Source organism: Aspergillus japonicus, assembly GCF_003184785.1.
Source record: "Aspergillus japonicus CBS 114.51 unplaced genomic scaffold BO86scaffold_5, whole genome shotgun sequence".
Classification (NCBI taxonomy): Eukaryota; Fungi; Ascomycota; class Eurotiomycetes; order Eurotiales; family Aspergillaceae; genus Aspergillus; species Aspergillus japonicus.
Window position 1 is genome coordinate 383,191 of NW_020291642.1, and position 27,758 is coordinate 410,948.

The 27,758-nt window shown below is 51.8% G+C and overlaps 10 protein-coding genes across 10 annotated transcripts in view; 6 read left to right on the forward strand and 4 right to left on the reverse strand.

Annotated features, from left to right (window-relative positions):
- Positions 1 to 124: 124 nt before the first annotated feature.
- Positions 125 to 3,059, reverse strand: mdr2 (ATP-binding cassette permease mdr2). The gene is made up of 3 exons (XM_025676454.1): positions 1,587 to 3,059; positions 899 to 1,534; positions 125 to 845 (listed from the first exon to the last, which is right to left on the reverse strand). Exons 1-3 carry the CDS (start codon positions 2,838 to 2,840, stop codon positions 354 to 356), a joined length of 2,382 nt encoding a protein of 793 aa, XP_025531522.1. The 5' UTR covers positions 2,841 to 3,059; the 3' UTR covers positions 125 to 353.
- Positions 3,060 to 3,137: 78 nt separating this feature from the next.
- BO86DRAFT_330891 (Hsp90 co-chaperone CDC37) lies at positions 3,138 to 5,087 on the forward strand. Its single transcript, XM_025668731.1, has 2 exons — positions 3,138 to 4,365; positions 4,426 to 5,087. The coding sequence occupies exons 1-2, from the start codon at positions 3,395 to 3,397 to the stop codon at positions 4,919 to 4,921; spliced, it is 1,467 nt and encodes a 488-aa protein (XP_025531523.1). The 5' UTR covers positions 3,138 to 3,394; the 3' UTR covers positions 4,922 to 5,087.
- Positions 5,088 to 5,155: 68 nt separating this feature from the next.
- Positions 5,156 to 6,561, reverse strand: BO86DRAFT_385919 (clathrin light chain CLC1). Its single transcript, XM_025671221.1, has 4 exons — positions 6,386 to 6,561; positions 6,075 to 6,328; positions 5,900 to 6,006; positions 5,156 to 5,792 (listed from the first exon to the last, which is right to left on the reverse strand). Exons 1-4 carry the CDS (start codon positions 6,423 to 6,425, stop codon positions 5,441 to 5,443), a joined length of 753 nt encoding a protein of 250 aa, XP_025531524.1. The 5' UTR covers positions 6,426 to 6,561; the 3' UTR covers positions 5,156 to 5,440.
- A 371-nt stretch (positions 6,562 to 6,932) lies between these two features.
- On the forward strand, positions 6,933 to 8,380 carry BO86DRAFT_395927 (CTD-interacting domain-containing protein; the record flags this gene model as incomplete). The annotated part of the gene is made up of 5 exons (XM_025673368.1): positions 6,933 to 7,030; positions 7,095 to 7,186; positions 7,239 to 7,297; positions 7,352 to 7,493; positions 7,548 to 8,380. 5 exons carry the CDS (start codon positions 6,933 to 6,935, stop codon positions 8,378 to 8,380), a joined length of 1,224 nt encoding a protein of 407 aa, XP_025531525.1.
- A 132-nt stretch (positions 8,381 to 8,512) lies between these two features.
- On the reverse strand, positions 8,513 to 10,148 carry BO86DRAFT_162134 (t-SNARE syntaxin TLG2). The gene is made up of 4 exons (XM_025666421.1): positions 10,029 to 10,148; positions 9,428 to 9,960; positions 9,004 to 9,347; positions 8,513 to 8,945 (listed from the first exon to the last, which is right to left on the reverse strand). Exons 1-4 carry the CDS (start codon positions 10,049 to 10,051, stop codon positions 8,646 to 8,648), a joined length of 1,200 nt encoding a protein of 399 aa, XP_025531526.1. The 5' UTR covers positions 10,052 to 10,148; the 3' UTR covers positions 8,513 to 8,645.
- A 1,216-nt stretch (positions 10,149 to 11,364) lies between these two features.
- Positions 11,365 to 12,935, forward strand: BO86DRAFT_385922 (calmodulin). Its single transcript, XM_025671222.1, has 6 exons — positions 11,365 to 11,612; positions 11,726 to 11,782; positions 11,856 to 11,871; positions 11,991 to 12,116; positions 12,169 to 12,381; positions 12,446 to 12,935. The coding sequence occupies exons 1-6, from the start codon at positions 11,610 to 11,612 to the stop codon at positions 12,478 to 12,480; spliced, it is 450 nt and encodes a 149-aa protein (XP_025531527.1). The 5' UTR covers positions 11,365 to 11,609; the 3' UTR covers positions 12,481 to 12,935.
- Positions 12,936 to 13,084: 149 nt separating this feature from the next.
- On the reverse strand, positions 13,085 to 14,641 carry BO86DRAFT_354337 (uncharacterized protein). The gene is made up of 3 exons (XM_025669577.1): positions 14,519 to 14,641; positions 14,249 to 14,454; positions 13,085 to 14,175 (listed from the first exon to the last, which is right to left on the reverse strand). The coding sequence occupies exons 2-3, from the start codon at positions 14,260 to 14,262 to the stop codon at positions 13,203 to 13,205; spliced, it is 987 nt and encodes a 328-aa protein (XP_025531528.1). The 5' UTR covers positions 14,263 to 14,454; positions 14,519 to 14,641; the 3' UTR covers positions 13,085 to 13,202.
- Positions 14,642 to 15,838: 1,197 nt separating this feature from the next.
- Positions 15,839 to 17,853, forward strand: BO86DRAFT_415910 (glycoside hydrolase family 47 protein; the record flags this gene model as incomplete). The annotated part of the gene is made up of 4 exons (XM_025674939.1): positions 15,839 to 16,551; positions 16,649 to 17,446; positions 17,497 to 17,754; positions 17,808 to 17,853. The coding sequence occupies 4 exons, from the start codon at positions 15,839 to 15,841 to the stop codon at positions 17,851 to 17,853; spliced, it is 1,815 nt and encodes a 604-aa protein (XP_025531529.1).
- A 4,424-nt stretch (positions 17,854 to 22,277) lies between these two features.
- On the forward strand, positions 22,278 to 24,661 carry BO86DRAFT_162218 (FAD binding domain protein). The gene is made up of 3 exons (XM_025666422.1): positions 22,278 to 22,450; positions 22,575 to 24,511; positions 24,572 to 24,661. Exons 1-3 carry the CDS (start codon positions 22,447 to 22,449, stop codon positions 24,581 to 24,583), a joined length of 1,953 nt encoding a protein of 650 aa, XP_025531530.1. The 5' UTR covers positions 22,278 to 22,446; the 3' UTR covers positions 24,584 to 24,661.
- A 724-nt stretch (positions 24,662 to 25,385) lies between these two features.
- BO86DRAFT_162253 (uncharacterized protein) overlaps positions 25,386 to 27,758 on the forward strand; it is a 3,392-nt gene continuing 1,019 nt past the window's right edge. The window contains exons 1-2 of the mRNA XM_025666423.1: positions 25,386 to 25,692; positions 25,753 to 27,758. The exon at positions 25,753 to 27,758 is cut by the window's right edge and continues 1,019 nt beyond it. Coding sequence (XP_025531531.1) covers positions 25,475 to 25,692; positions 25,753 to 27,758 — 2,224 coding nt within the window. The 5' untranslated portion in view covers positions 25,386 to 25,474. The remainder of the gene's footprint in view (positions 25,693 to 25,752) is intronic.

The following is a 27,758-nucleotide window of genomic DNA, read 5'->3' on the forward strand; positions in this document are numbered from 1 at the left end:
GTTGCAGTGCCAAGACTGGCTGACTGACTGGTCACGTTCGGGTGACTAAGGCAGGCAGGAAATGTACATTTATGAGAGGTTGACTAAATAGCTCTGGAGATGAGGAGAGTTGGGTATTTCTTCTATACGATCGATCGCTCTATCCAGTCATCCAGGAACAATTATAGCAAATACAAAAACCACAGAAATATTACATACATCGTCAGGCGCTCCATCGTCTAGGAACAAGAGTATATATGAGTGAGCCACTTCCCGACAAAAAAGCAAGCCCGGTGGTCTACGCGGCTCGAGAACGTCAAACATGTAAATATAGAACTGAAGAATGCCTGCAAGGGTCTGCTCAGTGACTCCGTCTATTGCTTTTGCTGAGCAGATTCCTCACGAGGCTCTTCAGCTTCAGCTTCATCTTCAACATTCTCATTCTCCAACTGCCACAACTTCTCCTCTGTCTCAGGAGTGACCGGTGCCCGAGGAGGAGTCGCATCGCCGCCACTCAATTGCCATTCCATCAATTTAGTAAATGCTCCATCAGGACGAGAACTGAGCTCCTCATAGCTGCCTTGCTCAGCCACCTTGCCATCAGGAGCAAGCACGATGATTGTGTCCGATCGCTTGATAGTAGAAAGCCGGTGGGCGATGCTGATAGTCGTGTTGTTGCCGCGGAGCAAGGCAGCAAGGGCACTGTTAACAAGGGTCTCAGACTCAGCGTCGAGCGCAGAAGTCGCCTCGTCCAGAATCAGAATATCAGGATCCTTAATCAGAGCGCGAGCAATGGCAATGCGTTGCTTCTGGCCACCAGAGAGTTGAGCTCCGCGAGGTCCAACCTGAGTGTCAAGGCCATCCGGCTACCGAATATGTGTCAGCTGTGAATGCTTTCCGAATCATTTCAACCACTTACAAAGTCACTGATGAATTGGCAGTTCGCCTTCCTGGCAGCCGCGATGATTTCTGACCGGGTTGCGTGGGGACTTCCATAGGAGATATTTTCGGCAATTGTTCCAGAAAACAAGACAGGCTCCTGTGCAACTACACCTATCTTCCTGCGGAGAGACTTGGCATTCATCTCACTGATGTCCTTGCCACCGACCAGAACGCGGCCTGCAGTGGGGTTGTAGAATCTTAGCAAGATAGAGCCGATGGTAGACTTTCCTCCGCCTGATGGTCCGACAATGGCGACATTTGTACCCTGAGGAATCTCGAAGTTGAGATCGCGGAAGATAGGAACCGCAGGGCGGGTAGGGTAACTGAACGAAACATTCTCGAACCGGATGGGACCACGGGCAGATTCAACCTTGACGCCCTTTGTGGGTGATATCGTTGGTTGTCGGTCCTGCAACTCAAATAGACGACTAGCCGCACCGACACCTTTCATTAGTTCGGAATAGAAGCTAGAGAGACCAAACATGCTGGACCCAGCATAGGCAGTATACATCAAGAAAGATGTGAGTTCTCCAATGCTGATGGCGCCTGATTTGACCATTCCACCTCCAACATAGAGTAGAGCGAGAATGGTCATATTACCCATGAATCCGGTCTACAGGAAAGTCAGCAAAATGTTCAAAAAGTATCAACTCAGGGTACCATACAGAACTGAAAAAGGTCGCGCTGATCAGAGACTCTCTCTTGCCGAGCTCGAAGATCTTGCGAACTTGAGTATTGTAGCGGTTGACCTCCAGGATCTCACCAGCAAAGGATTGGCTAGTCTTCACGTTGCCCAAACGTTCTTCGGCGATCTTGGTAAGGGTTCCGAGATTCCTCTGGATCTTGCGGCTCAGGTTTCGAATCGATCTGCCATAGAAGAAAGCCCCTAAACCAATCGGAGGAAGCAAAAGCGCCAGGATACTGGACAACTTGAGACTGACATAAGCCATGAGACCGAATCCTGCCACGCCACTGACAGTCGCTCGGAGACCGTCGGAGAGATTCTGGGTGATACTTTTACCAACGATAATCGTGTCGGAGCCAAGACGTGAGATCAGATCACCTACGCGGTTCGCATCGAAGAATTCCGCATCTTGAATAAAGGTCTTCCGGAACAAGTTCGAACGGAGCCGAGCAACGACGCGCTCGCCGACGATTCGGAGAATGACAATGCGACCATAGTTAGCGGCAGCACCCAGGGTCATGATTCCGGCCAATGCACCATAGAACATAGGTACACTCAAGCCGAAAAGCTGATCCGGAGCGCCCTCATCTGCTGCCTCGTTGTCTTGCGCGGACTTCGTGGCTGCGTCCATGATTTTACCAATAGAGAAGGGAATAGACATTGTGATACCCGAAGAGATGAGCAGGAAGAAGAAAGCGAACCCGAGCTTTTTAGCCTCTGGGCGGGCGATGGATAGCAGTCGCCAGATTTCCTTGAAGCCGGCATTCTTTCCTGAAGCTCCGTCTTTGGCTAGCTTTGCTCGGAGGTTGACCTTAGCTGCCTGAGCTGCCCGTTCCGAAAGCTCGAATCCCTTGTCCAGATCCTCGTCGTCCTTATCCTGTGTCGTGTCTTTTTTAGTTGACGAGGGTGTCGTCTGACCAATTGGTCTGGCCTCTTGTAGAATCTGAGAGGAAGAGAAGAGGCGAGCACATCCGAGCCTTTGCGATCGATCAATTGCGGTTCGTGCGCTATTGACGTGAGAGAGCGGCGATCCGGAGGGTAGAGGGGTTCCGTGGGAATTGCGTAATATGCTCGATGGTCCTGAAAAGTGTCTTTTGAATCCAAGGAAATTCGTCCCAAGGGAAGAGGTATTATTCTGGGGAAACAGTTCGGAAGCGATGCTTCCAGGTGTTCGAGCTGTCTGTCTGGCAGCTACTCCTGGAGCCCAGGAGGCCAGCAGCCTGGCTCCGCGCATGTCGGAGAAGTGTAGAGGGCGGGATCAGATAGCTGCTGAAATGAACGGCGTTTGAGAAAACCAGGATGCCATATCCTGCTAGATGCTCTCAGAGATCATGGAGTACATGTCCTAGACGAGCTCAGCTTGCTGTTTGCGAAGGCTGGTTGTGAGGTTGATGGAGGGGAAAGCCAGGAAGCTGGAGGTCAGCCGCGAAGCCCGCCGAACCTCCGGTCCCGAGCATCGCTACTTCGGCCTCGCATCGGCGACGATCCTGCCCTCCCTCACCGCCTGCTGTGATTCCGCCGCCATCGAAGCTGGTCGAGAGCATTCGATGGGTGTTGAAGCAACAGTCTGTGCTTGTTGCTGTGGTTGCGCTCGATTGATTTATTTTCCTGCTGGACCAAAGCAACCTACTTTCTGATCTGGAATTCTCCACCTCGATCACAACCATACCGAACCAGGCTGTGTTTTGCAGTACTGTACTAGTTTAAACCGTTGCTGTTTTGCTGGCTACCCCACCCCCACCTCTCCTTAACTATACCTCCTTGAACATCTGCACCACTCAACCCACCATGGTTCTCGACTACAGCAAGTGGGATGCTCTTGAGCTGTCAGATGACTCCGATATTGAAGTGCACCCCAATGTCGATAAGCGCTCTTTCATCCGAGCCAAACAGGCTCAGATCCACCAGCAGCGTGTGCAGCGCCGTCATGAGATCCAAACCTTCAAGTATGAGCGCATAATCAACGATGGCTTGCTCGCCCGCATCGACAAGCTTCTTACACTCCTGAAGCAAAATGAAGGCTCTTCCAAGAGCCCCGAGGAATTCGTCTTCCAGGCTTTAATGGAGTTTGCCAGTGACCCGTCAGAGGACCTGCCTCCCCCACCGCCGGAAGGAGTCCACACGCAAGAGAAGGAACAACCCAAGTATTCTCAGATGATGGGTGCTCTGGTTGATCAGGTGAAGAAAGAAATCGGTGAAGTCAGTGACGATAAGCTTTTCTCGGAATACATCAAGGGCGTGCAGGGACATAAGGATAAGGTGCAAGGTCTACAAAAAGAGCTTCACCAAAGACTTGCACAACTGGAGAAGGAGGAGAGTAGCAAGATCACCAGTGACCAGCTACACACTGGTTTTGACACTTCGCATATCGCCAAGGGAGGCCAAATCCAGGGCCAGGGCTCGTCGGCGAAGACCCAGACCGTCGAGCTTTTGAACCCCGGGGCTTCAGCTGGTGCTTCACCTCAGGCACCTGCCGCCGATGATGAGGATGAGGATGAGGATTCAGAGGATATGAAGGCCAGTGACCTAGCCAAGCGGTTTGCAAAGATCGACCGCGGCGATTACCGCGCTTTGTTACAGTTCATCTCCGCGAACCCCCAGATCGTCGCCGAGAGAGAGACCGATGGCCTCCTTGTGGAGGCCTTCAATAGCCAGATGGAAGGCAAGGATGAGTATGCCCGTCAATGTGTCCACCAGGCATTGCTGTTGCAATATTGCCGGTCCCTCGGTCGCGACGGCATCTCTCTATTTTTCAAACGGTGCGTGGATGAAGTGTTTACCCGTGAAGACAATCCGCTAACATTTACCTCACATTCCAGTATCACAACGGCAGACCACCAGGCCGGAACCCTTTTCCGAAATGACGTGAACGAGACCTATAACAAGATCAAGACGCGTGCTGCACAGCTCGCCAAGGATGGCTCTGCATCTAACGATCCGGCTGGTGTGGAGCAGATCCAGTTGCATGCGGTTGACCCCAACACCAAGATCAGCATTGCTATTCCTGCAGCCGAGAGTCAGGATCCCATTGAGGTGGAGGCGCGCAAGGTCTTCGAGTCCTTTTCGAAGGAAATGCAGAACGCGTTGGCATCGGAGTCTCTGGACGAAGTCAATAAGGTTCTTGGAGAATTGAGCGTTGAAGAGGCGGAGGATGTCGTTGAAAAGCTGGGACAATTCGGCATGCTAAGTCTTGAGGAGGGCATTGTCGACGCCACGACTGAAGAAGGTCGGAAGAAGTTAGAAGAAATCGAGGCGGAGAACAAGAGGGAGAAGGAGATAGGTGAGCCAGGAGGTGACATCACCGAGTTGGATTGAGTAGTGTGAATGTACAGCCTACATGTCATTGAAAAAGGTCTTTATGTCCAATTGTCATCATCTGAACCCAGACCGGCAACTATGCTATTATTCTGATCGCCTACTTTCCACACACTGCACTTACTAGCTCAAAGCCATCACAGCTTCGACATGCAATAGTCTCCGGATATGATCTGCTGGAGTTGGGTATTTCCGTTGTGTTACGTAGTTCGACGAGGTGTGAAATGATTCAGTGTTCCAATATGCATGATCTAGCTACAGAAAGGGAATAACGAAGATATCAAAACATGTGACGAGAATAGGATAAAGAAACATGTAATTAGGAAGCCACCACAACCCCTAAAGAGGTTCACATAGGTATATTCAGGTTGGTGAGGAACGTGTAGGCTCTTGGAGTCGATGCGGAATAACATGATGTTCATGAGAATGGCGCTGAAGTAAGTGATAAGGTATAAGTTCCAGGAGACTTTCTTTTTTTCGGTCCCGTTCGCCAACCGTGGAGTTCAGGTGATTTGAGATCTAGACACCGCCAGCACCGGGTGCATTCTGATCCTTCTTCAGATCGAGTAGCAACTCTCGGAAGCGCTCCTTGCCAGATCCGCTGGCGCCACCCTTGCTACCCTTTCCAGACACGTCAACCAGTTTCGCAATGCGTTCCCAGCTAGTACCGCCAGAGGATGTGTCTTCACGATTGGAAAGGAACTGCTCGGCTTCGGCGCGAGTCTGAGCGCGCAGCTTGTCTGTCTTGTTGTTGTAGGAAACGTAGAAGTCATCAATGTCCTCCTGCGCCTTCTTAATGGTCGCTTCCTTCTTCTCCTCGGAAATCTCGGCACGACGCTGAATGTCTGCATTGCGTCTTTCACGCCATTCCCTAGAGGAGTCGCAATGTCAGAAACATGGGCAGCATGGAAGCGACGGAGCGGTGAAATGCGGGGATAGTGGCGTGTAGACTTTCTCTCGAGTTGGGGATGGTGTTACCTGACGGGCTCAGGCTCCTCGTCGGGAGCTTGGGAAGTGTAGTTGGTGTATCCGGTAGGCGGGAAGGGGGCCCCCGTTCCAGTGATTGTACCACCAGGGGCAACTTGCTGTTTGACCAGCAGTGCATTAGTACACTTGGGACATAACCGCTGGAGAGATTGAGTACAATGCGTACCTCATTTTGTGTGTCGAGAGCTGGGAATGAGGATTCGAAACCGCCGATCTCGTTGGGAGACGCATCGCCTGCGGCTGGGAAGGCATCCGCACCACCACCAAGTAGATCGTCATCGTTGTTTACGTCTTCGGCAGCAGCGACATGGTCTTGGGGGGTTGCAAATTGCTCGGCATCGTCACCAAGCATGGCTCTCTCGCGAGCCAGAAAGTCGTTCTCATCGGCACCGCCATTGGTCTCTACCACCTCGGTTTGGCCTATCGACGGGTTAGAATCATGATGTAGTAGAAGCGGCGATGATGCGGGTTGCTCACCCGCGGAGAAATCCTCCAATGAAGGGAAGCGATCGGCCATGTTTGATCGATTGTGTGAAATTCAGGAAGTGTATGCGACTTTTGGAGTAATGTGCGGTAGCTTTCAGTAGACGCAAGAGATGAGGAGGAGGAGGAGGAGGAGGGAGGGAGGGGAGGGGAATGAATGTAAGGTACCAGCTGGCGGGTTGGGGATGCGGGCGGAGAGTACGTTTGGATGGGCAATTGGAGAACCCCCCGGATTCTGCCACGGAGGGCGGTAAGAGCTCCTGGGCTGCAGCTTGCATCGGAGAGGAGAGAGTGACTACTCTTCAGGGAATCCTTCACTTTCACCTCAGTAGTCCTTCTTTCTCTTCTCTTCTGCTATACGGGCCCGTCTTGGTATTTCTGCTCGCTCTCCTCGTCCCATTTGTATCTCCAAGGGTTAGACACCACTTATCTACCCATAACAAATCGAGTCGCCAGCCCAAACATACCGAAATCCACAATTACCCCATCACACTTGCCAGCCCAGAGTAGATTACTGTTCTGAAAGAGCGAGGCAACCACAATGGCTTACACTGATGACGCTGTTAAAGCGAAGCTCTCTGCGCTCAATGAGACTCAAGAAGGCATTGTCACAGTCGCCCAATGGGTTATGTTTCATAGGTAAATGATCTTGACAGCTATGGATAATTAATTGGTCTTGGCTAACCAGGTCCGCAATCGATAGACGACACGCAGACCGGACAGGGCAGCTTTGGCTGCAGAAACTGCGAGAATCGCCTGCGCCGAAGCGATTGAATCTGATCTATCTCGCCAATGGTACGCACGGCACTTACTACTAGCCTGACTCCCGATGACTGACCCAACCCAGAGGTCGTGCAACAGTCGCGCGCGCGGCGCAAGGAAGACTTCCTCCTCGCGTTCTCTCCAGTAGGTTTCGTCAAAACCTCGGGAAGATTCAGAACGAAAGCTGACATCTACAAGATAATCGCGGAGGCTACAGCTACCGCGTATAAGGGTGCCTCGAATGACATTCAACAGAAGCTGCGACGGGTAATAGAGGTTTGGAGGGCGCGGGCAATCTTCGAGCCGTCAATTCAGGATGTTATCGAGGCTCGAGTGGATGGTAAGGATGCGTTGAGTGGATGTTATAATACAACTTTAGCTCACGCCTTTTTAGAGATTGACAAATCGCGCTCTACCGGAAAAAAGCCGCCATTGGGCGGATCTCTCTTCTCAACGTCGTCCGGTTCTACCCCATCTGAGCTTCAGCCCTTAGTCCCCTTGCAGTCAGCCCTTTCAAAAGCTGCAGTAACTTCCACTGCATCCGCCACCGCTGCCAACGCAGAGTACGATAAGCTACACGATCCGAAGAACCCATTGCCAACCCCTCCGGTGCATGCTGCACGGCTCAGCCAACTGTTGAAGGCTCTGGCGAATGCGGAGAGCTCCGTGTCGGAGGTTATCAAGTCACGGTTGGCACTAATTGATGGTCTCGAGAAACTGTTGGAGACCAACCGCTCAGCTTTGTCAAAGGAGCAGAGACTGGCCGCGCAGCTCGGAGAACGAAAGGCCGAAACCGAGGCGACCAAGCGGGAGGTCGAGGATGGCATCATGCGAGGTCTGTCTGCGGAAAATTCACCTGCGGCTAATCATGGAGACCTCGGGCTTGGAGGAGAAGCGAGTGTGCCTCGGCCGGAGGTCGAGGCTCTGACCCCTCCACCTGTTGAGGCCCTGACACCCGTTGGCTCTCCGAAGCAGGCTCCCCAGGAAACAATTCCAGGACTCACCAACGAAACCCAGATGTTCGGCGGGTTCACACTTCCTGGAATTGAGCATCCCTTCAACTCATCCTACCCCACATCGGATCTAGCTTTTGACGGTTCCAATGGCCTCCATGCCAAGAAACGCAAGGTCACTCACGAAGAAGAGGACTACGCTCAATTTGCGAGCGGAGATCTGGATGCTGATGTGGCAGAGCTCTTGAAGCAGGAAGGCGATGCACAGAATTGATACCCCGCACTACTAGGTGGGTATATGGTTATGCAAGCTACCGCTCTGGTTTTCGACATATTCACCAACTTTTCATTTTCAATTGTGTGCTTTCAGTGGCACGCACATGTTCAAGCTCCGCATTTCTGTTGTCTAAGCATGCTTCTGCAGGGAGGCGCTTCTTACAATCATTTATGATGTTGGCTGGCTGTTGGCTGTTTTTGCTATTGAAGAATGACAATGTATCACCGGAACCAGTCGAAAATACTGAATTCAACAAAAAGAACTATGGGTATATGTCTGGATCCACCCATTTGTCCCTCGCGACCCTGGACAACGACGGTCGTCTCTTTCGGTGGTAGCTTGACCTGAATGCACGAGAGCTCAATCCAGGGGATTGTTGATTTTGCTGTGTAGAGGGTGGCTCTGGTGCCGGTGCCGGTGCCGGTGCCGGTGCCGGTGAAGGAAGCTCAGGGGAATCATGTTTCTTTGGTTTGACTAGCAATACGATGAATAACCCTGCCACCAATATTACCAAGAGAAGGAGAATCTTGCGCTTGACCGTGCGGCGCTGATAGTTAGTAGCCTGGAATAGGATGCTGTGTTAGTCCCATTCCCCAATACAACGACCAAATAGAACTTACCACTTTGAGCTCTTTATCTGCTGCCTTGACCTCCGTACCCATGCGTTCGATGTTGTAATCTATGCGATCCAGCATAGTACCCTGATCAATTACCATAGCCTGTAGCTCGCGGAAGATGTCTGACAGCTCAATAATTCCTTTGGCGATATCATTGATTTCCCGTTCCCGTTGTACAATAGCGGCGTCATTTGATGTTGACAGACGCTGGGAGGTTTGCATGAGGGTGGACTGGGAGAAGGACTTGTCCGCATCCGATTCCAGGAGGGAGGGATCTGTGAAGGGGTTCTGCATCGGGGTCGGCGACCGGTCAAAAGAGGAAGCGCCGCCCTCCAAGCCTCGTAACTCTGACAGCCAGACAATGGTTAGCGCATAGAGCCAGAATGTACAGGCCTGAAAGCAAGGGCTCGTCGCAGGCAGAACTCACTCTTCAGGTAATTGCTTTGTTTCTTTCTGAACCGAGCGCTGGCTTCCTGCACGCGGGCGGCCAGTGAGATCTGTAGATTCTTCGCCATGGTCTCATCTCCGCTGCTGACTCCGCCCTGCTGTTTAGCATCCCGCACCATCATCTCGATCCTCTGCACGGCCTTCTGGCATACGTGGAAGGAGCGCGTGATGTCCTGGGTGAGTCGCTCGATTGCTGCTTCATCCTGCTTCCTGATCTCTTCGTCACCAAACCCGGGGAGAAGGTGCTTCTGGTGTAGCTTGTCCAGCTGGGCGGACTTCTGCGCGATGTCGGCGAGCAGCTCCGTCACTTCGTCCTGCACATCGACCCAGCGCGGGGGTAATACGTCCATCTCGATGATAGCGTCGCCATCCTCATCTGATCCGCCCGTTTCGGCGATGAGTCGGCGGCTCTCTTCAGACTGTGAGGGGATGTCGGAGAAGCCATTGGAGGCGCCGAGATAACGTGGCTTCTTGGCCGGATGATGTGTGAACGACTGACGGTAGGAGATATAACTATGATGAACCAAAAGATCAGCATTCCATATTCGCAAAGACGACCGGGGTATAGTTATGGATAATACAGATTGGTCCGATCCCGCCACATTGTGAAGCAATGACTGTGGATGGTTGCCTTGTTCTGCGGTGTTCCGTCAACGGGGGGGGGATTGCGCCTCTAGACTGCTGCTACCCTGATCATTGTCGGACCAAACAGGACAGGTAGGGTTGGGACGAGGCTCTTTTCAGATGTGAAATCAAGAGAGAATAGACTGTTTCGCGAAGGTACAAGGACTCGCTTGGTCACTGTGTAGATGATACTGTAAACACCAAATGCGCCCGATAGGACCTGTCGCTGTTCTGTACTTCCGTAGCTGGACTTCCCAGGCATGTTGCACATGAAGGCCAATCCGGCACTTTCCCTCTTTCGGAAAGCACGGCATGGAGCATGGAGGGATCCTCGCCATTACGTCAGCCATCAGCACCCTGATCGCAACTTTGTGTATGCAGTAAATTATTATGCACCCGCGAAGATTAGTATTCGAGTGGAAGATCCAAGCCTTTGGTAGAATCTCAGATAGGCCCAGGTTTCCTTGCTTGAGGCATACAAATTAGAAGTGAACCGTTGATCTATCCATCGGTGGATAGAGTCGCGCCTACATCATAGAAAGGTTTCCAGCGGCATGCTTCCTACTCTTATCATGCTTTTCCTGTTTCTTCCGGACTGCAGTGAGACAAAACAATTGTTGTAATTACTTCGACGTAGTTCGAGAGTCGGTCTTCAACTGCGTCTGTACAATATAGCGCTTACCGTGTCAGGACAAAGTGATATGGAAGTATATATGTTTTATTGACCAGCCTTGGAGTATGAATGATGACCCGAGGAAAACCGGAGAGTATCTCTCTCTTCAGTGCAAGGAGGGACCACCGTTGGGTTGGTTTATAGCTGTGGCCATCCAAGCACTATCTCTGCGCGCATATTGAAACGCAGCAGTCAGGGGAAACAATCGCATTTGACACAATTGAGGCTCAAAGTACCCGAATGAACGCAGCTGTGGATGGACTGTCAAGGAACTCTCTGCAGCGACAAGTACCTGAATCAAGTTGACCCTGGGACACAGCTGCGGAACTTGCTGCCTTCAAGCTTTGGTACTGCTGGGGATCCACGGGTGCGGCCAGACGCTGCTTTCTAGGCGGTGACTGGAACAGTACGAGCGGCGGTGCAAGCACGAGGGGATGAGAGTAGATGCACGAGGGGCACAGCCATCACATCACGCAGGGCTGGCAGGAAATCAAAGAAGCATGCAGCCAGCAGCTAAAGCACTCCCGAGCAAAAATAGCAACTACATACTGTACCTAGTTACTCGTAGTAGCAATAAATAATTGACAGTTGAGGACACATGGTGGCCCAGGCGGGTCACGTTTCGGGCATAAGCGACCGCCTTGCCAGGCAATGCCGCTCAATGGTCCTTTTATTATTGTGATGGATTCGGGTTCCCCTTAAATCATCTTCCACCACCACCACCACTACCGACTCCTCCTCCCTCCCCCCACTACTTTCGCCCGCTCCTATCAAACCAACAGTTTCCCTTTTCTTCCTCCATCTCTCGATCTATTATCTGCTTCTTGGTCCTTTCGTGATCCTATCACATATATCTCATTAAACCATGGTATGTCTACCTTCCTGTTCGCGGTCTTGGCCCGGTCATGTTGAAAATCCCCCACTTTGCGGGGCAGATCGATCTGGAATGCTGGTCAGAATTGCTAACATCTCATCATTCAGGCCGATTCTCTGACCGAAGAGCAAGTTTCCGAGTACAAGGAGGCCTTCTCCCTCTTTGTAAGCGACCCCGATGCTTTCTCGTCTGCTATGAAACACTGTTTACTGATTCATTTCTCGTGATCCCTGATAGGACAAGGATGGCGATGGTTAGTGTAGTTCCTTACCCCTCAACGAAACACGCCTGGCACCACTATAGCCACCACACTGCAAATGCCACCGAAACCGCTGAGAATCGATCGCATTTCTGACAGAATCTATGTTACAGGACAAATTACCACCAAGGAGTTGGGTACCGTCATGCGTTCCCTCGGCCAGAACCCCTCCGAGTCTGAGCTTCAGGACATGATCAACGAGGTCGACGCTGACAACAACGGCACTATCGATTTTCCCGGTATGTGATAGCCATGTATGGGACTCCGGACATAGTATTGACAGCTGCCCAGAATTCCTTACCATGATGGCCCGTAAGATGAAGGATACCGACTCCGAGGAGGAGATCCGTGAGGCCTTCAAGGTTTTCGATCGCGATAATAACGGCTTCATCTCTGCCGCGGAGCTGCGCCACGTCATGACCTCTATCGGTGAGAAGCTCACCGATGACGAAGTCGATGAGATGATCCGTGAGGCGGACCAGGACGGTGACGGCCGTATTGACTGTATGTTCCACACATTCCCTGCTTAAATGTTCTTCCGATGACTAACTTTTACTTCTTTTTCCAGACAATGAGTTTGTCCAGCTCATGATGCAAAAATAGATGGCTGTTAATATCCAATTTGTTTTATTTTTGTTAGCGAAAGGGTGGGGGCAGAGAAGTGTACTCCGCAGTAACCCATCTCATTCCTGATACAGTTTCTTGTAGTCTATCTATTCGAGTACGGTCACCAGGGGTTGGGCATTAGCGCGCTCTCCATTGTCATGTCGTTTTGTGGTCATTGTTGCAAACAATATTAGCGCCGACATGAACCCTAGACCAAGCCCGGTCGTGTCAAATGAGGGACAACAATACCTGTGTGTGCTCCACAGAGATTGAATTCTCTTGGTTTGGCCGAGGATGCTTGGGATTGCATGTCCACGTCCTTATGCCCTCGTAACAGGCTGCTTCTCGCTGCTAGCCCTCCTGTCAGTCAATCTAGCCGCCTAGGTTCTAGTTGTCGTGCTTCAGCGGTAGTGATGCTCGGGCGAAACAGCCCGACAAGAATATATCTTCAGGACCTAATTCCAGTCTGCCAAGTAACATTCCCTGTAGGGTTGAAGCTTATGACCTGCCAAGAAATCTTGAAAGGAAGCGTATCACAACCAAACCCAGATTCACCAACTAAGCCCCGAGAACAGTAGCATACATACTCAGAATCATCTATGCGCTAATCTGGCAATCTTCCCAGAGACAGGTTTCTATAATGAGAACACACCTGCATTGCTCCACCGCGTTCAGGCCAGGCCCTCTCTTCCATTGATAGAATGTCACATACAGAGATATCACCGATTGAACCGAAAGATCTCCATGAACTGCCTCGCCGAATCCACTCCCGCCGTCGGATCGGGATCTTCGTCCGGCTGTTGCTCCCGCTTCTCCTCAGACTCTCTCTGCATCCCTTGTTGCGCCTTGAGCCGCTTCAATTGCTCCTTGACCTCCCTCCCGACATCCGGCACCAGGATCGCCTCGCGCGCACCCTCGATCCCCAACCGAGCCCAGAACTCCCGAATCAGCGCCGCACTCGCCGCATACTCCGCTTCCACATCCGCCTCCTCCACCCCGTCCGGGAAGAAGCTCACGTCGATTGCGGAGTCGCCGTCTCCCTCGGCACCAGTCGCGGCGTACGCACCGGGACCCATCTTCTTGGCCAGCAGCGCCTGCGCGGCAATCGAGCTGACCAAGGACGGGCCGCGCCATTCGATCTCCACGACCGTGCCGCGGATCCTTGCTGCCGGCTGCGTCTGGCGCACGTCCCCGACGCGCACGCGGAAGTCGCCCACGTCGTAGACGGCGCCGCCGGGCACGGTGACCGTGTGACGGTGGCACCAGAAGGGTTGGCAGGCGTAGCCGAAGTGGTGGAAGAGTGTGCTGCTGGAGGCGAGCGGGACGGTGGTCATGACCATGGGACCGGCTGATGATGACGATGACGGGCTGCCGGAGGATGCTCCAGCTGTAGGCGCCGCCGCCGGGGCCGGAGGAGGGTTAGTGGGGGTGGTCGTTGCGGCGGGTTCAGAGGTGTAGATGAAGCCGTGGTTGGCGTGGTAGGAGAGGGAGAGGAACTGCATGTATCGTGGTTGCGCTTGGCGCTGCTGCGGTGTGGACGCTGGAAGGCATGATGGCGTATCTCGCATCAGCTTGTGCTCCAGGAACCACCGGCCGACGAGAGTGGGCTCCTCTGCTAACGCCGTGTGGAGGCGCTCCGTTACCGTTGCCAGTGCCGTCGAGGCATTGGGGTTGGAAGGAATGAAGTACACCCTGCAGGACTTTGGGATTAGTTGTTGAAAAGGGGTCGAGCTCGGTGGGGGCAAGGGAATGAAAGGTGGTTTACCCTGTGATGGCCATTCTGGTCGAGCACACGGCGGCGTTCCCGTTATGGGACCGCTACGGTATGAGCTGGGCACAGCACACCTGTGTGTGGTCTGATGGTGACGTGCTCTGGGTAGCGGAAGAAGTCGAGTATGGATACAAGAGCCTTAGGCCAAGAGGACTGAGTTACTGGTCGATATGGACTTATACTTTGCAGCAAGTTAATGTCTGCCCGTGGTGTTAGCACTGGCTGAAAGAAAAGTGTAGGTGTCTCCGATTCCTTCCTACATACTTGATTGCTGTATTGGGTTATATAGTACTCGGTATATCTAAGCAATTTCTGAAGCTGGAGCGATGTTATGACTTTGACGGTGGTGATACAATCATGTATGTCAACCTTTAAGCTCGATAAAAGAAATAACCCAAAGTAGTGAAGCAGGCTGTTTGTGCCTGGTTGATAAGGCAGCTACACAGACGAAGCAAACAGAGCAAACAGCGACGGGACGGAATGGAACAACCAGTCTCCCGTCCTCACCCGTGCTTTTTTGCGCCCGCAGTCCCGCCTCCACTCCCATTAATCACAGTCCAAGACTCCAAGCAAAAGCACTGGATCCCTTGGAAGTTGGGCCCATCCAGGCTCCACATTCATCATTTTATCCGATACCCAGCCCTCTCTACCCCGAAGGGCGTGCTTTCTAGTTTAACAGTCTAGGCTGTCTGTCTCTTTCAGACCCTGGCTGGCCTCATTCAGTGCATTCCCGGGATACCAATAATCTCCCAATCAATTTCCCTCAAGCTGCTGGCATTGCTGCTATTGCTGCCAAGACGCGGGTTACTGTTCCATAATAGAGGCTCAGAGCAGAGCCTGAGACCCTTCCGCCCCCTCTCTCTCTCCAGGGGCCGTTTCCCACGGGATATGTCAAAGGTTAAGAATAGAAAATCCTACCAATCTGAGTCTCACTAATCCATTTTCATTTCCCTGGGATCCAAGGCCCCGCGGCCAGCCAGGGTCGAAAGCGCCACCAGCTTACGCAATGGGCAGATCCTCCCGCCGCGGTGCTTGTTTTCCTTGCTCGTCTCTTACTTACTGTGGTAAGCTCTGTTAGCTTTCTGAGCCACTCTGATGCGGTTTGTCTCCTCTTTGCGATCAGCATGCCACACATTACTGGCTGTTTGACAGTGCAATTGACCCGTCTGATACAACATTCCACCTAAGATGCTGGAATTACCAATGATACTGATGCTTCTGAGCTAGCCTTAACCTGAAGTAGCAGGAAAGGTCCTCGAGCTCCCCCTACAGCCAGGGGTGATTGATCCCTGACGGCTATATACGGGCCATATGTCTTTTTCTCATTCATATTCTCCTAGACAACACCTGTTTTCCAAGGGTCTCGCGAACCTTGGAACCTCCCCCAATTCGTTCGCTTTTTTGTACTGGTCTCGGAATCCCAAGCCCGGGGTGACTTCAGACTGAGTCTGGTATCGAGCCTCCTCTCGATGCTTGAACTTATTTCTATATTATAACTTTTGGCCGTAGCTTGAACGGCTGTCCTCTCTCTCAATCAATTCTCTGTCCATTTTTGCCATTATTTCATATAATAAACCAACCACCATGATATTTTCACGGAGAAGCTATCTCCTTCCCACTGTGATTCTCATCTGCCTCACCTACAGTCTGTTCTCTAATCTACCGCCTGGCGCAAAGAGACCGCATTCACATACCCATGACAATGCGCACCAACCCACCTCGACTTCAGCATCCTCAGTTGGTGATCGAATCCATTGGACTAAACAATCTGAACACCATCCGATTGAGGAATATATCCCTCTTCCTACTGCAGTACCATCCGCTATACCTAAGATTCAGTATGAGTTTCCAAGAGAGTCGTGGGTTGCTGGATGGAGGAGGAGGAAGAGACAGAACGCCGTGAAGAAGGCGTTCCAACATGCGTGGAAAGGATACAGAGACAATGCCTGGCTACGGGACGAGCTATCCCCTCTTAGCGGGCGCCATCGCGAGACGTTTGCTGGATGGGCGGCTACGCTGGTTGATTCCCTTGATTCTCTGGTCATCATGGGCATGACAAAAGAGTTTGAAGAAGCGCTGGAAGCTCTCGACCGCATCGATTTCTCGACAACGCATGCTCTGCAGATCAATATCTTTGAGACCAACATTCGCTACCTGGGCGGGTTCCTGGGTGCCTATGATCTCACCGACGGCAAATACCCGATCTTGCTTAAGAAAGCCACCGAGATTGCGGACATGATATATGGATCGTTCGACACCCGTAACAGGATGCCGCAATCCAGATGGGAATGGACCAGGTAAGGCAGACATACGTTCAACCAAGATGACGAGACGAATTGCGCTGTCCGAGGCGTTGTATCCGTATAATAAAAGCAGGTGCTGACCGGCCTCTAGATCTGCAGAAGGTCACGGCATTATGCCCGGTAAACAAACTATTCTTGCTGAACTTGGATCGCTCAGTCTGGAATTCACCAGAATGTCTCAGCTGACCAAGGATCCTAAGTACTTTGATGCCATTCAAAGGATTACGGACTTTTTTGAAGAGAATCAGGGACTTACAAAACTGCCAGGCCTGTGGCCTATGATGGTGAATGCACAAGATATGGAATTCAGTGACCCTCGATTTACAATCGGAGGGATGGCTGACTCGACGTACGAGTACCTCCCGAAGGAGCATATGCTGCTTGGAGCCCAAACGAATCAATATCGCAGAATGTACGACTCGTTCATGAAAGCTCTCAAGAGCCGTCTCCTCTTCCGCCCAATGACGAAGGACAACCGAGACATTCTTTTTGCTGGGAACGTCCAGGCCAATGTGATCTCCCCCAGCAGGGAAAGGCTGGATCCACAATGGGAACATCTGAAGTGCTTTTTGGGTGGTACTGTTGGCATTGGGGCCAAAGTATTCGACCGTCCTGAAGAACTTTCAATCGCGCGGAAGTTGGCCGATGGATGCATCTGGGCATACGATATCATGCCTACTGGCATCATGCCAGAGATACTCCATCTGAGCGCATGTCGTGACCCGAATGATTGCAAGTGGGACGAAAACAAGTGGTATCAGGACGTGCGGCACCGCTTGGCGAAGAAGTCCAGCTCGGAGAATCACATCAAGCAGGCTGAATCATTGATTGAGACATACGGGCTGCCGCCAGGAGTTGTTGATATTCCAGACCCGAAGTATCACCTCAGGTTAGTTTGCTCTTTCTGCTGGCATACTCGTGCGCTGACATTGTTCAAAGACCAGAGGCTATCGAATCTGTGTTCATACTGTACCGTATTACCGGCGATACGAAACTGCAGGATGCTGCATGGCGAATGTTTAAGAATATCGAGAAGATGACTTGGACTCACTTTGCCCACGCCGCAATCGCCGATGTGCGCGATCCTGAGTCGCCACAGCTGGATTACATGGAGAGTTTCTGGCTAGCGGAAACCCTGAAGTACTTCTACCTCATTTTCTCCGAGCCGAATGTTGTAAATCTGGATGATTACGTCTTGTAGGTGCTGCAACAACTGTCACTTCACATTCTCGACGCTGACCCGAATCCAGGAACACCGAGGCGCATCCATTCAGGCGCCCTTCTATTCGATCGTGAAGGCCGATATCCAATTTTCTCGTTTACATGCTGAGATTAGCGTGAAAGAATTTGCATCGGTGAGGCGTTAATCATTCTTTGGTCTCTTTAAACAGACCCAATCCCTTTTGTACATAGACTAGGTCCTCCAATTTGATATAAAGCCTCCGGCCTACGCGTCCTCGTCAAGAGCAGCAAGTCAATCCTAGGTCACCGTATGGACTGTATCGGGTCCAAGTACCCGTTTCGAACTATTGTCTTCTCTTCCCTCCACTTATGAAATCATCTCTGCTCGTCAGTCATAGCGTTGAGATCCGACATACTTTCCTCTGTCCATCATTCACTGTTGATCGATGAATCGTTTGCTTTCGGCCATAGCACGTCCGCGCAGCTATGTCAATGTGGGTCGTAGCAGGCTTGTATTCCTACAAATCTTGGCGACACCGAAACAATCGGGGTCTCCGTCAAATGCACGGGTGGCTTCAACTAAGACAGCGACCTAGCACAAGCAACAGGACGTCCAGATTCACTTGTAGTTCTGTATTGCATGAAAGCAATTCGACATGAATGGTAAGACACAATCACAACCTTCAATCCGTTCCGTGCCTCGAATGCAGGTACACTCCGCAAGAAAAAAGGAACGCAAATTTGCCCACTGTAGCTGGTTTGGGTCTTTACAGAAGAACAGCAAGACGTAGCGTAGCTTGTAGCAGCCGGTACCATCCGAGTTGTTGGGAATCATAGGTCAATGTATCGAATACAGATGATATTTTGATAAATTTATTAGGTCATAGAGGAAAGTTGCAATATTTTAAAAGAGTTATAAAATTACTTAGGTACATATTTGCATGTTTATTTGTATATCCTATGATTCTGACGACCCCAGGCGTCATACACACGTCAATACAATGGCTTAAGAGAGAAAAAAAGCTACACTGGTTGGTACAGTCAACCTGGCCATTCTAGAGAGTCTTATGTCTGTCGAGTGCGCTAGTTGTTCCTCCCTTTCTTGTTTATCATGGTGGTTCATATAATAATGCCGTGACTACGCACAGGGGAGGTAGGCTAACGGCAGAGAAGGGATGTCTTATGTAGCGGTTGGCTCTTGACCAAATCGCTCCGATATAGGACAGGGATGGATGGCTCCGTTCCTTGTGTCTGTGTGTGTGGCCATAATGATCCTTGCATCATTATGGCCATAACCTGGAATATACTTATCTTTGGATAATCCTCCCAGGCTTGTGATCAGAGGTCCAGTTCAAAGAGAAGTGCCTCGGACAAACGCATGGTTGTAGTAGTATCTGTGACGACGGACATCATGCCGCGAAATCCTGATGCGCAACAGAAGGGAGCGCAAACCTGATGAGTCCACACTATCTGGCCAACGAATCATGGGGCCTGTCATTAGAAATCAGATTCCACACCCCGCATCATTTGGGGGGGTTTGGAACCCGCGGAGAAACTCCGGCTAGGGCTGAGGACAACACATATCCATCCATCCCACCCCAACCCAGCCTGTGGCCCGTATGCGATAACGGGTCCGTTGGGCATCGATCTCTCCCACCATATGTCGCAGAATTGGCTCTCCGGGCTAGCGTCGCCAGGTCGCGTGAAGGCCGGGAATAGTTTCATGTTACGTCAATTGGTCTGGTTCGGTACTTACCCGATTCGGTGCAGGATACAGCATCAGTCACAAGTGTCATTATGATGCCAACCGAGAGGAAGTGGACTAAGGCAGCTGTGGCGAAGGAGCAGCAGTCCTTTCTCTGCGGGGTTGACACAACTTGACGTCGTCTTATCTTTACTGGTGACGTTTGGAAGGGAGAAAGGGGGCGACTTGGTTACCGATTGTCCCTGTCGGATGCCGCCGCCAGTTAGTAGTGCATGCTCAGCCTGCCAATCTGAAAGCGGCATTGACAGCACTTCCTTGGTGGTATCTAAGGTGGCCTCAGGTCTTGAATTACAGGGATGTATACAGCGAATGAAATACTGGACCAAGAAATGACATTCCAAAGTTCCTGGGACTAGCTGTCCAAACAGGTCTTGTCTACTCGGACTTATTCTGAGTGAGTAAAGTACTTCTAGGTGAGGTACCGCGTACCGCTAAACGGAAGGAGCGACGGTCTAGACAGTCTCCTAGATTCGAAAGGAGCCCAGCCCCAATTTAATTCGCGTCTTTATTACACTCTTGCTCCGCACAATCGGGTTTCAGCAAGATCAGATAAGAAGTGGTTCACAATGAGCCGATTTTAGTCTGTTTTAGCCTGGCAAGCTGGAGACCGTCTCTATGGCGCAATTTTGACGCGTTCTTTGACCGGATATACTTGGACACGCTGCCTCTCGTCCTGATTTTGCTGTGCATTGAGCCGAGTCAACGATTGCAAAATTACCACAGAGTGCGAAGGACGGCTATGCGCGGTACATCAATCCAAAAAAATTACCTCCTTTCAACCGTGAAGCCTAGTCACCCCCCTGCAGTCGGATCAGCAGCCCCTGATCGACTCAATGGAGCTGCTGCCATGGAAATTCGCGGTTGGCTTCCAGAACCTGTTTGGCACGGCTGGTGCCTTGCTAGAATATTTCGAGAACGGGATGTGGGCACGCTGGGGGTTTGTGATCTTATGGGGTACGCGGCTGCCCGCGAGGAGATTGAACGCGAAGTCAAATGGTCGCTGTGCCCCTGATGACCTTCTCCAGGAGAAATGGAGCCCGTTGGGGAGGAGACATGCGCTACCACGGCTATCTGATTGATTGATTTGATTGATACGGAAACAACCGGTCGGCCGATGTCGGACGGGCCCCACACGGTTTCATTACCAGACCTGTCACATGAGTTACACAACCCGAGCAGGTCAACCGCCAGTTCCGGTTCTCGTCAACGAAGTCCCGACATTTTTGCATCTGGTAGGCAGGATGATGTACCTCGTGTAAGGGGTGGTTAAGAAGCTAGACTCAACCTGTTTCTAAGCATGCCAGAAATGATTGAAGCGGCCATTTTGACGGCGACGAGAGGGCAGTGGGATGAACACGGAGCAGAAAGTCCCGTCATCACTTATCTGATCCGGAACAAGACACCCTGGCTACACAACGAAAATACGTACACATTACCTCGCGGAAGCACTGCTGATCATTGCAATCCCCCCACTAACTATTGTCTGCTGTAGAATATTCTCGCCACTAGACGCTGACGGCAAGAGCTGATTTTTGAGATGTATGTACTGTACTCTGTACTCCTCTTGGTCGACATCACCATCGCCAAGCGTTCAGCTGGCAAGGAAAAGTTGTGTGTTAGCCGAGGAAGAGGCCGCACCCGGATCAGATTAGATCGGTAACGTAACTCGGCTGCTGGTGCGGTTGTTACTTACCGTCTCATTGCCGTTGTCAGGCCACCGGATGAATCCATCTCGGATCATGCTATCCAGCACAGTACAGCATTCAGGAGCTGTGTATGATGTTTGACACTGATGATGGCCTGGACGTACTATGATATCAACACGAGAGGTCTACTGGAGTTGCAGATTCCGTGCCTCCCACTCGGGATAGCTTTTCCATTCATTTGCCTCCCATTTCCTACCGACTCGAGTTAAATAACCCGCTAGCTGCAGATCCAGACTTACCCCGCGGAGAGACTGGGAGGGGTCCGTTCGCTCGAAGCACCCGATCGCTTGGCACAGTAGCGAATGATAATGTTCTTATAGACTTGTAGAATCGACTGAACAAGCCTATCGGACGCTCTGGCTTTGCAAAGACCCTCCGGATGGGAATTGACGCCCTGGTGTTGTGGGTTACTTGTGGGATAAACGTTCCCGAACGGTCGCTGGAAGTGGACGGGTATTGTTACATACCGTGGAGAGATACTGGAACCGGGTATCGATGGATGGAACCTGTACGAGACATTTCCTCACCGAGTGGCAACCAAAAAAAGTCATGCTTTCATTCTTGAATAATTGTTCGCTACGATTTTTCGCCTCGCATTCTTCTCCCCTATTTGAATCCGTCACTGGTAGCTTCCGCACGTGCCCTATCTCATCGGTTTCTTTTCTCTTTTCCCCCCTCCCATAATTCCCCTTCCTCCCTTGACTACTCTTGTTGTCTCAAAATCTCAATACCATCATCCAGTTGTTTCATGTTCCCTGGATGAACGATCCCATACAAACCGGGAGAATCCTTTTCTGACACGTACAGACCCTAGCGCATTCGGAACCGTCCTCCCGGCGCCGTCTTGCCCCAGGCACATCATTATTATAGTACTGTAAAGTACTGTATATTCGCTCATTCGCCTCCTTCCACCTCCCTAAAACAGCATCGCTCTGATCCTCCGGGACTTCTTTCATTTCCGATCTGCTCCCTGCATCGTTCGTCCTTATCTTAATGCCCACTCGCTTTATGGTGTCCACTGGTCTAGTGTAGACCGTCTTCAATTGCCACTACCTTTGCTCATCCCTTTTCGTTGGGTTCGCTTTCTTTTTCATTCCACTGTCGACCAACAATTACGTCTGCTCGATCCTTCAATCCGTCCAACATCGTCTCTTTCTGCGCTTTGTTTTATTATCTTCACACGCTCAGAATCGGCGGGCAATTCTCTCGCTCTATACATTGCTTTACAGAGACATAATGGGTAAATTATCCTTTCCCCCCCCCTTCCATTCCTCCGTCGGGGTATCCCTAGGCCACCGGCTCTTGCGGTCAATGACCACGGCCTATTTTCTAACTCAATGACTGACATGTTTTCGTGTATGTAGTTCACGCCGTACCTCAGCCGCCTTCGTCAAGGCTGGCGACGCCACAGCCTCCCCTTGCCTTCAATGGGGACCACAAGAGCATCCCATTGTCCTCGACATCTCACCCCGATAACCCTGTTCCTGAAGAACCTCGTGGAGTTCGGGCACTGTCTGTAACCGATATCAATTTCAGTATCTCGTCACCATCTTTGCGCGATACCGAGTCCACCGGTTCCGAATCACCATCGCCTGCCCAGACGCCCGACACAGAAATCTCGTCTGATGCGGAAGAATCCTTGAAGAAATCCTCCGTCGAAGATGGTTCCGAGAAGACCCGTCGAGCCTCCACCGTTCTGATCTCCCAGAATTCGGAGGATATGAGAAGAATCTTGGAGAATGTTGGCGTCGCTGGTACTCAAAAGCTTCAGCCTCTGTGCTGTGGTGGTGGTTGCTGTCGCAGCCAGCCATTAGTCAACATTCCTACACCATCGGTTGGAGCGAACGTCGTGACTCCTCCGGACAACAAGGCCTATGAGAGCCTCAAGCTCAATGTCGCTTACCTCACCTTGGACAGCGAATTGACAAACCTCGTGCCTCTACCAGAGAAAACGGTCTCTTTCTCTGCAATTCCGAAATCGGCAGTGGATTTGCAACTGGGTTCTGCAAACCACCCACCTCCTTTTGTCCAGCCTCATCCTCCGTATGACGTCTTCCGTGCGCCTTTGCACCATGCCCGGGAATTGACCAAGTCTGGTGCCGAAAAGCGTACATATCATTTTGACATCGACGTAACGGACTACCCTGCCGAGAGTGGTAGCGTCGATTTCGTCGTGGGTGGCGCCATTGGAGTATGCCCCAAGAACAAGGACGAGGAGGTCGATGATATTTTCAACCTTCTGGGTGTGCCCAAGTCGATTCGTGACAAGAAGATCACCGTGCGCACCTCGAAGGGTCGGTGGCCCACGATTTGGGGTGACGATCAACCCCGGGAGTTAATCACCACCCGGCGGGAATTACTGAACTGGTGCTCCGACATTCAGAGCTATGCACCCACCAAGGGTCTATTCCGACTGCTCGCCGAGTATGCCAGTGAACCAAATGAAAAGAAGATCCTGTCGTTCCTCGCCTCCGCTCAGGGACAAGGTGCCTTCTGTGACCTGCGGACTAGCTCGCACATCAGCGTCTCTCAGTTGTTGCACGCTTTCCCCTCATCTCAACCCCCCTTGGATCACCTTCTCTCTGTCTTGAACACTCTGATGCCCAGGTTCTACTCCCTTTCTCAAGACCCCCTTCTCTCATGCAAGGAAAAGGGTACTCAAACTCGTCGTTTGGTCGAAGTAGCGGTGACTGTTGCCGAGTCAGACGATTGGAAGGGGGGTATGCGCACGGGCGTTGGGTCAGGATTCCTCGAGCAGCTCGCACGCCAAGTGATCGAAGCGGAGAAGAAGGGTATTGACCCTTCCACTCTTGATATTCATGTTCCTATGTTCCGAGGCTTGATGGCCAACCCACTGGCCAAGCAATTCACTTCCGACGGCCCTATGCTCTTGATCGGTGCCGGTGTTGGCATCGCTCCCTTCCGCGGCTTCGTACAGCGACGCCTCCAGTCGGCCAACTGCGCGAACAAGGTCTGGGTCCTGCAAGGCGTCCGTGACTCCCTTTTGGACGAGCTTTACCGTGGCGAATGGGGCGTTGATGAGGAGAAGGTGCGCACGGTAGTTCAAAGCCGCCGTGGTGAGAGCAAGTATGTCCAGGAAGAGGTGCGCCATCAAGCTGATTTGGTCTGGTTTGTCATCAATGCCCTGGACGGCCGAGTCTTCGTCTGCGGTAGCGGTAAGGGTATGGGCGAGGGCGTTGAAGACGCGCTGGTCGATGTTGCCATGGCCAAGGGCAACTTGAACATGGAGGAAGCAAAACAGTTCTGGGCGAACAAGAAGGAAGCCGGACAGTACATTGCCGTAAGTTCTCTCATTCTCAAGGTCTGGTTACTGGATCCATGGATGCTAATCTCAAAGCAGGAAACCTGGTAATGTCCTGAAGTCGTGGGCTAGATTGAATCCAGCCGTAACACATGTTCATATATGCGCACATGTGTACTGCGCTGTTTTGTTTTTGTGTTTGTTCTATCTTGGATATCTCTGTTATAATGTTGCTTTAGCGGGGTGGGCTTTGCTTAAAACATCTGTTCACGGTTGATCCGGAATGTCTGTCATCATGGAACTAAACATAGAATTAGTTGGTAGCACATACCTAATGCACATTTCATTGCTTAGTGTAATCGGTAGTGCTGAAAGGAGCACATGACCGCGAGTCAAGATATCTTTCCCATTTCCCAAATTCCCACATATCCACAAACCCACACAAATCATGGAATAAGTCTTTGCTCGCCAGATTTGTCCCTGAAAAGGGACGCTAAGGAAAGGTTGTCCCACTTTTTTCTTCCAGATCGAGAGACTTTCAGGCTCCCCAAGCTCTCAGCTGCAGTCTAGCCACAAGCTATCTCGGCTAAGATGTCTACAATCTGTTGAATGTGGAGATTAGCGTCCGGGACTATGCAAGAGGCTTTTTGGCCACCATGACTGAATCGACTGAATCGACTGAATCCCCTGAACCGCTCAATCATCTTCAGCCGCAGCTCGGCCTTTCTTGCCTGGCTATTTTCAGCTCTCGTATAATAGAGGCTTAAACGGCCTAGCTTAGGACGACGGCGATGGGATGGATTTGGACCTTTCGCCGGCTTCATCTCTTAAAAGCCGTCTATTCATTCCCTGATCTAATCACTCCCTCCTTCTTTCTCTTCACCGGTCTCTCGTTCTTCTGTTTGCTGTCCCCTCTGACTTCACCTGTCAGGTGGACGAGCCGACCGACGGTCCTTTCTGCTTCGTTTTCTTTCTTGTTCAGATACACACTCGCTTTTCACGATGCCTCGCTTACCGTCTCTCGTTTCGCTTCTGTTGCTTTCGCGCTCCTTTCTTCCCGGTGCGTCCGCTGAAGAGACCGAGGTGGTGACATGCGCGACATCAACGCCCAATCCCTTTTCGAACCCGTCATTTGAAAGTGGTATCACCGGCTGGGGATTTGCCTCGGGAACCTCTGGCAATGTTGTCTCGGGCGATGCAGCCGACGGCTCTTCATATGTGTGAGTAACGACGGTTCTTGAGGATCTTTAACGCTTGGTTGCATGCTAACACTGTGATAGTGAGACGAGCGCGACCAGCACATCGGTGACTGTCCTACTATACCAGAGAAGTAGCACGTTCATTACGAATGGCCAGTATACCGGATCATTCCAATATCGCATCAAGCCGACTAGCGCTCACGCCAGCATGACTTGTTACATCAAGGCGTACATGGACTCGTTCACCACAGCCGGCCTCCTCGGGAGTGCCACCCAGTCTGTCTCTTCAAGCACCGTTGGTTGGGATACTCTTTCGTTCAGCTATACTCCCACCACCGCCGGAACACACACATTTGAGATCTATGGCTATTGTACCGGCACCACCCTGTATACTGGAGCCGCTATCGATTTGGACAACGTACAATTTGTTGGACCTGCGGTCACCTCCTGTTCGACCCAGACCATCACGCTTACCCCTACGCAAGCCCCAACATCCACCGTGATTCCAACCACCACTGCAATTCAGACATCCTCCTTGCAAGTGTCATCTCCGTCTGTGCTTTCATCGTCGATGGTTACTTCCCCCACGCCATCGGCTGTGACACCAGTGGTGATTACCAGCAGCCGCACACCTTCCTCGCAGGTCTCAGTGATTGTACCTTCTCTTAGCACTGCATCTTCCGCCAGCGCTGTTGCACCGTCCAGCGTTGCTACTTCGCCCAGCGTTGCTGCTACATCTGGTGCTGTTGTTTCGAGAATCAGCTCTTCATCTGCCGTCGTCAGCTCTCTGACTCAACGTCCTTCTACCCTCGCCGTCTCTCCTTTCTCGACCATCGCAGTCTTTGTTCCTTCTTCAAGCGGAGCAGTGACTCTGTCTGTTTCTTCAGCCCCTGTGTCTGCTTTGAGCTCTCAGACTGCTATTTCTGCACCCAGCTCTGTGGCCGTTATTTCCCCAGTCTCCTCGGCGTCTCCAGTCTTTTCTTCTTCCTCCGTTGCTGTTATTGCAGCCTCTTCCGCCGCGCCACTTGCCTCCTCCAGCAGCGGTGTCATCGCTTCTGGTGCTCCCTCCACAAGAAGAACAACTTACGTCACCGAGACTATGACCGTCTCGGAGACAATCTGCTCCACAAGAGCATCCCAAACTCAGCCACCTGCTATCGTGACAATCACTGGAACTTCTGGCCAGGGCGACTCGAGCGGAACGGAGGGCGGAAGCACTACATCAACCATTCTCAGCACTCGCACTGCAACCATCACCGCTTGCCCATCGAGTGTGACGGACTGTCCTGCCTCTGCAAAGAGTACTTTTGTGACAACCGAGACTCTGGTGGTCTCTACAACTATCTGCCCTGTCACAATGACCCAGGCTCAACCTACCACTGGTCCCTCGCTTACAGGAGGATCTAATACTGGTCTGCCAGGCGGTGAAGAGGGCCAAAGCACTACCTCTACTGTCTTCAGTACTCGTACTGCAACCATCACGGCGTGCCCTTCCACCGTCCCTAACTGCCCCGCTTCCGCAAAGAGCACTTTTGTTACTACCGAGACTTTGGTCGTCTCAACGACTGTGTGCCCCGTGACTGCTTCTGCAACGGCCCACGGCATTAGTGGTGTCTCGACAGCCACAGCCCTTCCGACGGCCAGCGTTGGGTCGACTTCTGGCTCCAGTGCGGCCTCTGGCTCCTCATCTGGGTCCGGCGTTGTTTCAGGCTCGGGCTCTATTTCTGGCTCCAATTCTGGCTCCGATTCGGGTGTTTCTTCTGGCACTGTCACTAGCAACTCTGGTGGTTCCCATGCCGGCTCAGGCCCTGATTCCTCTACTGGTTCTTCTGCTGGAATCGGCTTCGGCTCTAGCTCTGGCAATGGCTCTTCTGCCGGCTCTGTATCCAGTTCCACCTCTGGCAACAGCTCTTCTGCCGGCTCCGGCTCCAGCGCCACCTCTGGTAGTAGCTCTGCTGGCTCTAGCTCTGGCAATGGCTCTTCTGCTGGCTTTACCTCCGGCTCTGCTGGCTCTAGCTCTGGCAATGGCTCTTCTGCCGGCTCTAGCTCCGACTCTAGCTCTGGCAACAGCTCTTCTGCCGGCTCTA

Coding starts and splice junctions, on each gene's coding strand:
- mdr2 (XM_025676454.1), bottom strand. CDS start 2,840: ATGCGCGGAGCCAGGCTGCTGGCCTCCTGGGCTCCAGGAGTAGCTGCC. Junction 1,535..1,586: donor GCGCGACCTTTTTCAGTTCT/GTATGGTACCCT, acceptor ACTTTCCTGTAG/ACCGGATTCATGGGTAATAT. Junction 846..898: donor GCCAATTCATCAGTGACTTT/GTAAGTGGTTGA, acceptor CATATTCGGTAG/CCGGATGGCCTTGACACTCA.
- BO86DRAFT_330891 (XM_025668731.1), top strand. CDS start 3,395: ATGGTTCTCGACTACAGCAAGTGGGATGCTCTTGAGCTGTCAGATGAC. Junction 4,366..4,425: donor ATCTCTCTATTTTTCAAACG/GTGCGTGGATGA, acceptor CTCACATTCCAG/TATCACAACGGCAGACCACC.
- BO86DRAFT_385919 (XM_025671221.1), bottom strand. CDS start 6,425: ATGGCCGATCGCTTCCCTTCATTGGAGGATTTCTCCGCGG. Junction 6,329..6,385: donor ATTGGAGGATTTCTCCGCGG/GTGAGCAACCCG, acceptor ACCCGTCGATAG/GCCAAACCGAGGTGGTAGAG. Junction 6,007..6,074: donor CTCTCGACACACAAAATGAG/GTACGCATTGTA, acceptor CTGGTCAAACAG/CAAGTTGCCCCTGGTGGTAC.
- BO86DRAFT_162134 (XM_025666421.1), bottom strand. CDS start 10,051: ATGTGGCGGGATCGGACCAATCT. Junction 9,348..9,427: donor ACAAAGCAATTACCTGAAGA/GTGAGTTCTGCC, acceptor TCTGGCTGTCAG/AGTTACGAGGCTTGGAGGGC. Junction 8,946..9,003: donor CAGATAAAGAGCTCAAAGTG/GTAAGTTCTATT, acceptor ATCCTATTCCAG/GCTACTAACTATCAGCGCCG.
- BO86DRAFT_385922 (XM_025671222.1), top strand. Junction 12,117..12,168: donor CGGCACTATCGATTTTCCCG/GTATGTGATAGC, acceptor ACAGCTGCCCAG/AATTCCTTACCATGATGGCC. Junction 12,382..12,445: donor CGGTGACGGCCGTATTGACT/GTATGTTCCACA, acceptor TTCTTTTTCCAG/ACAATGAGTTTGTCCAGCTC.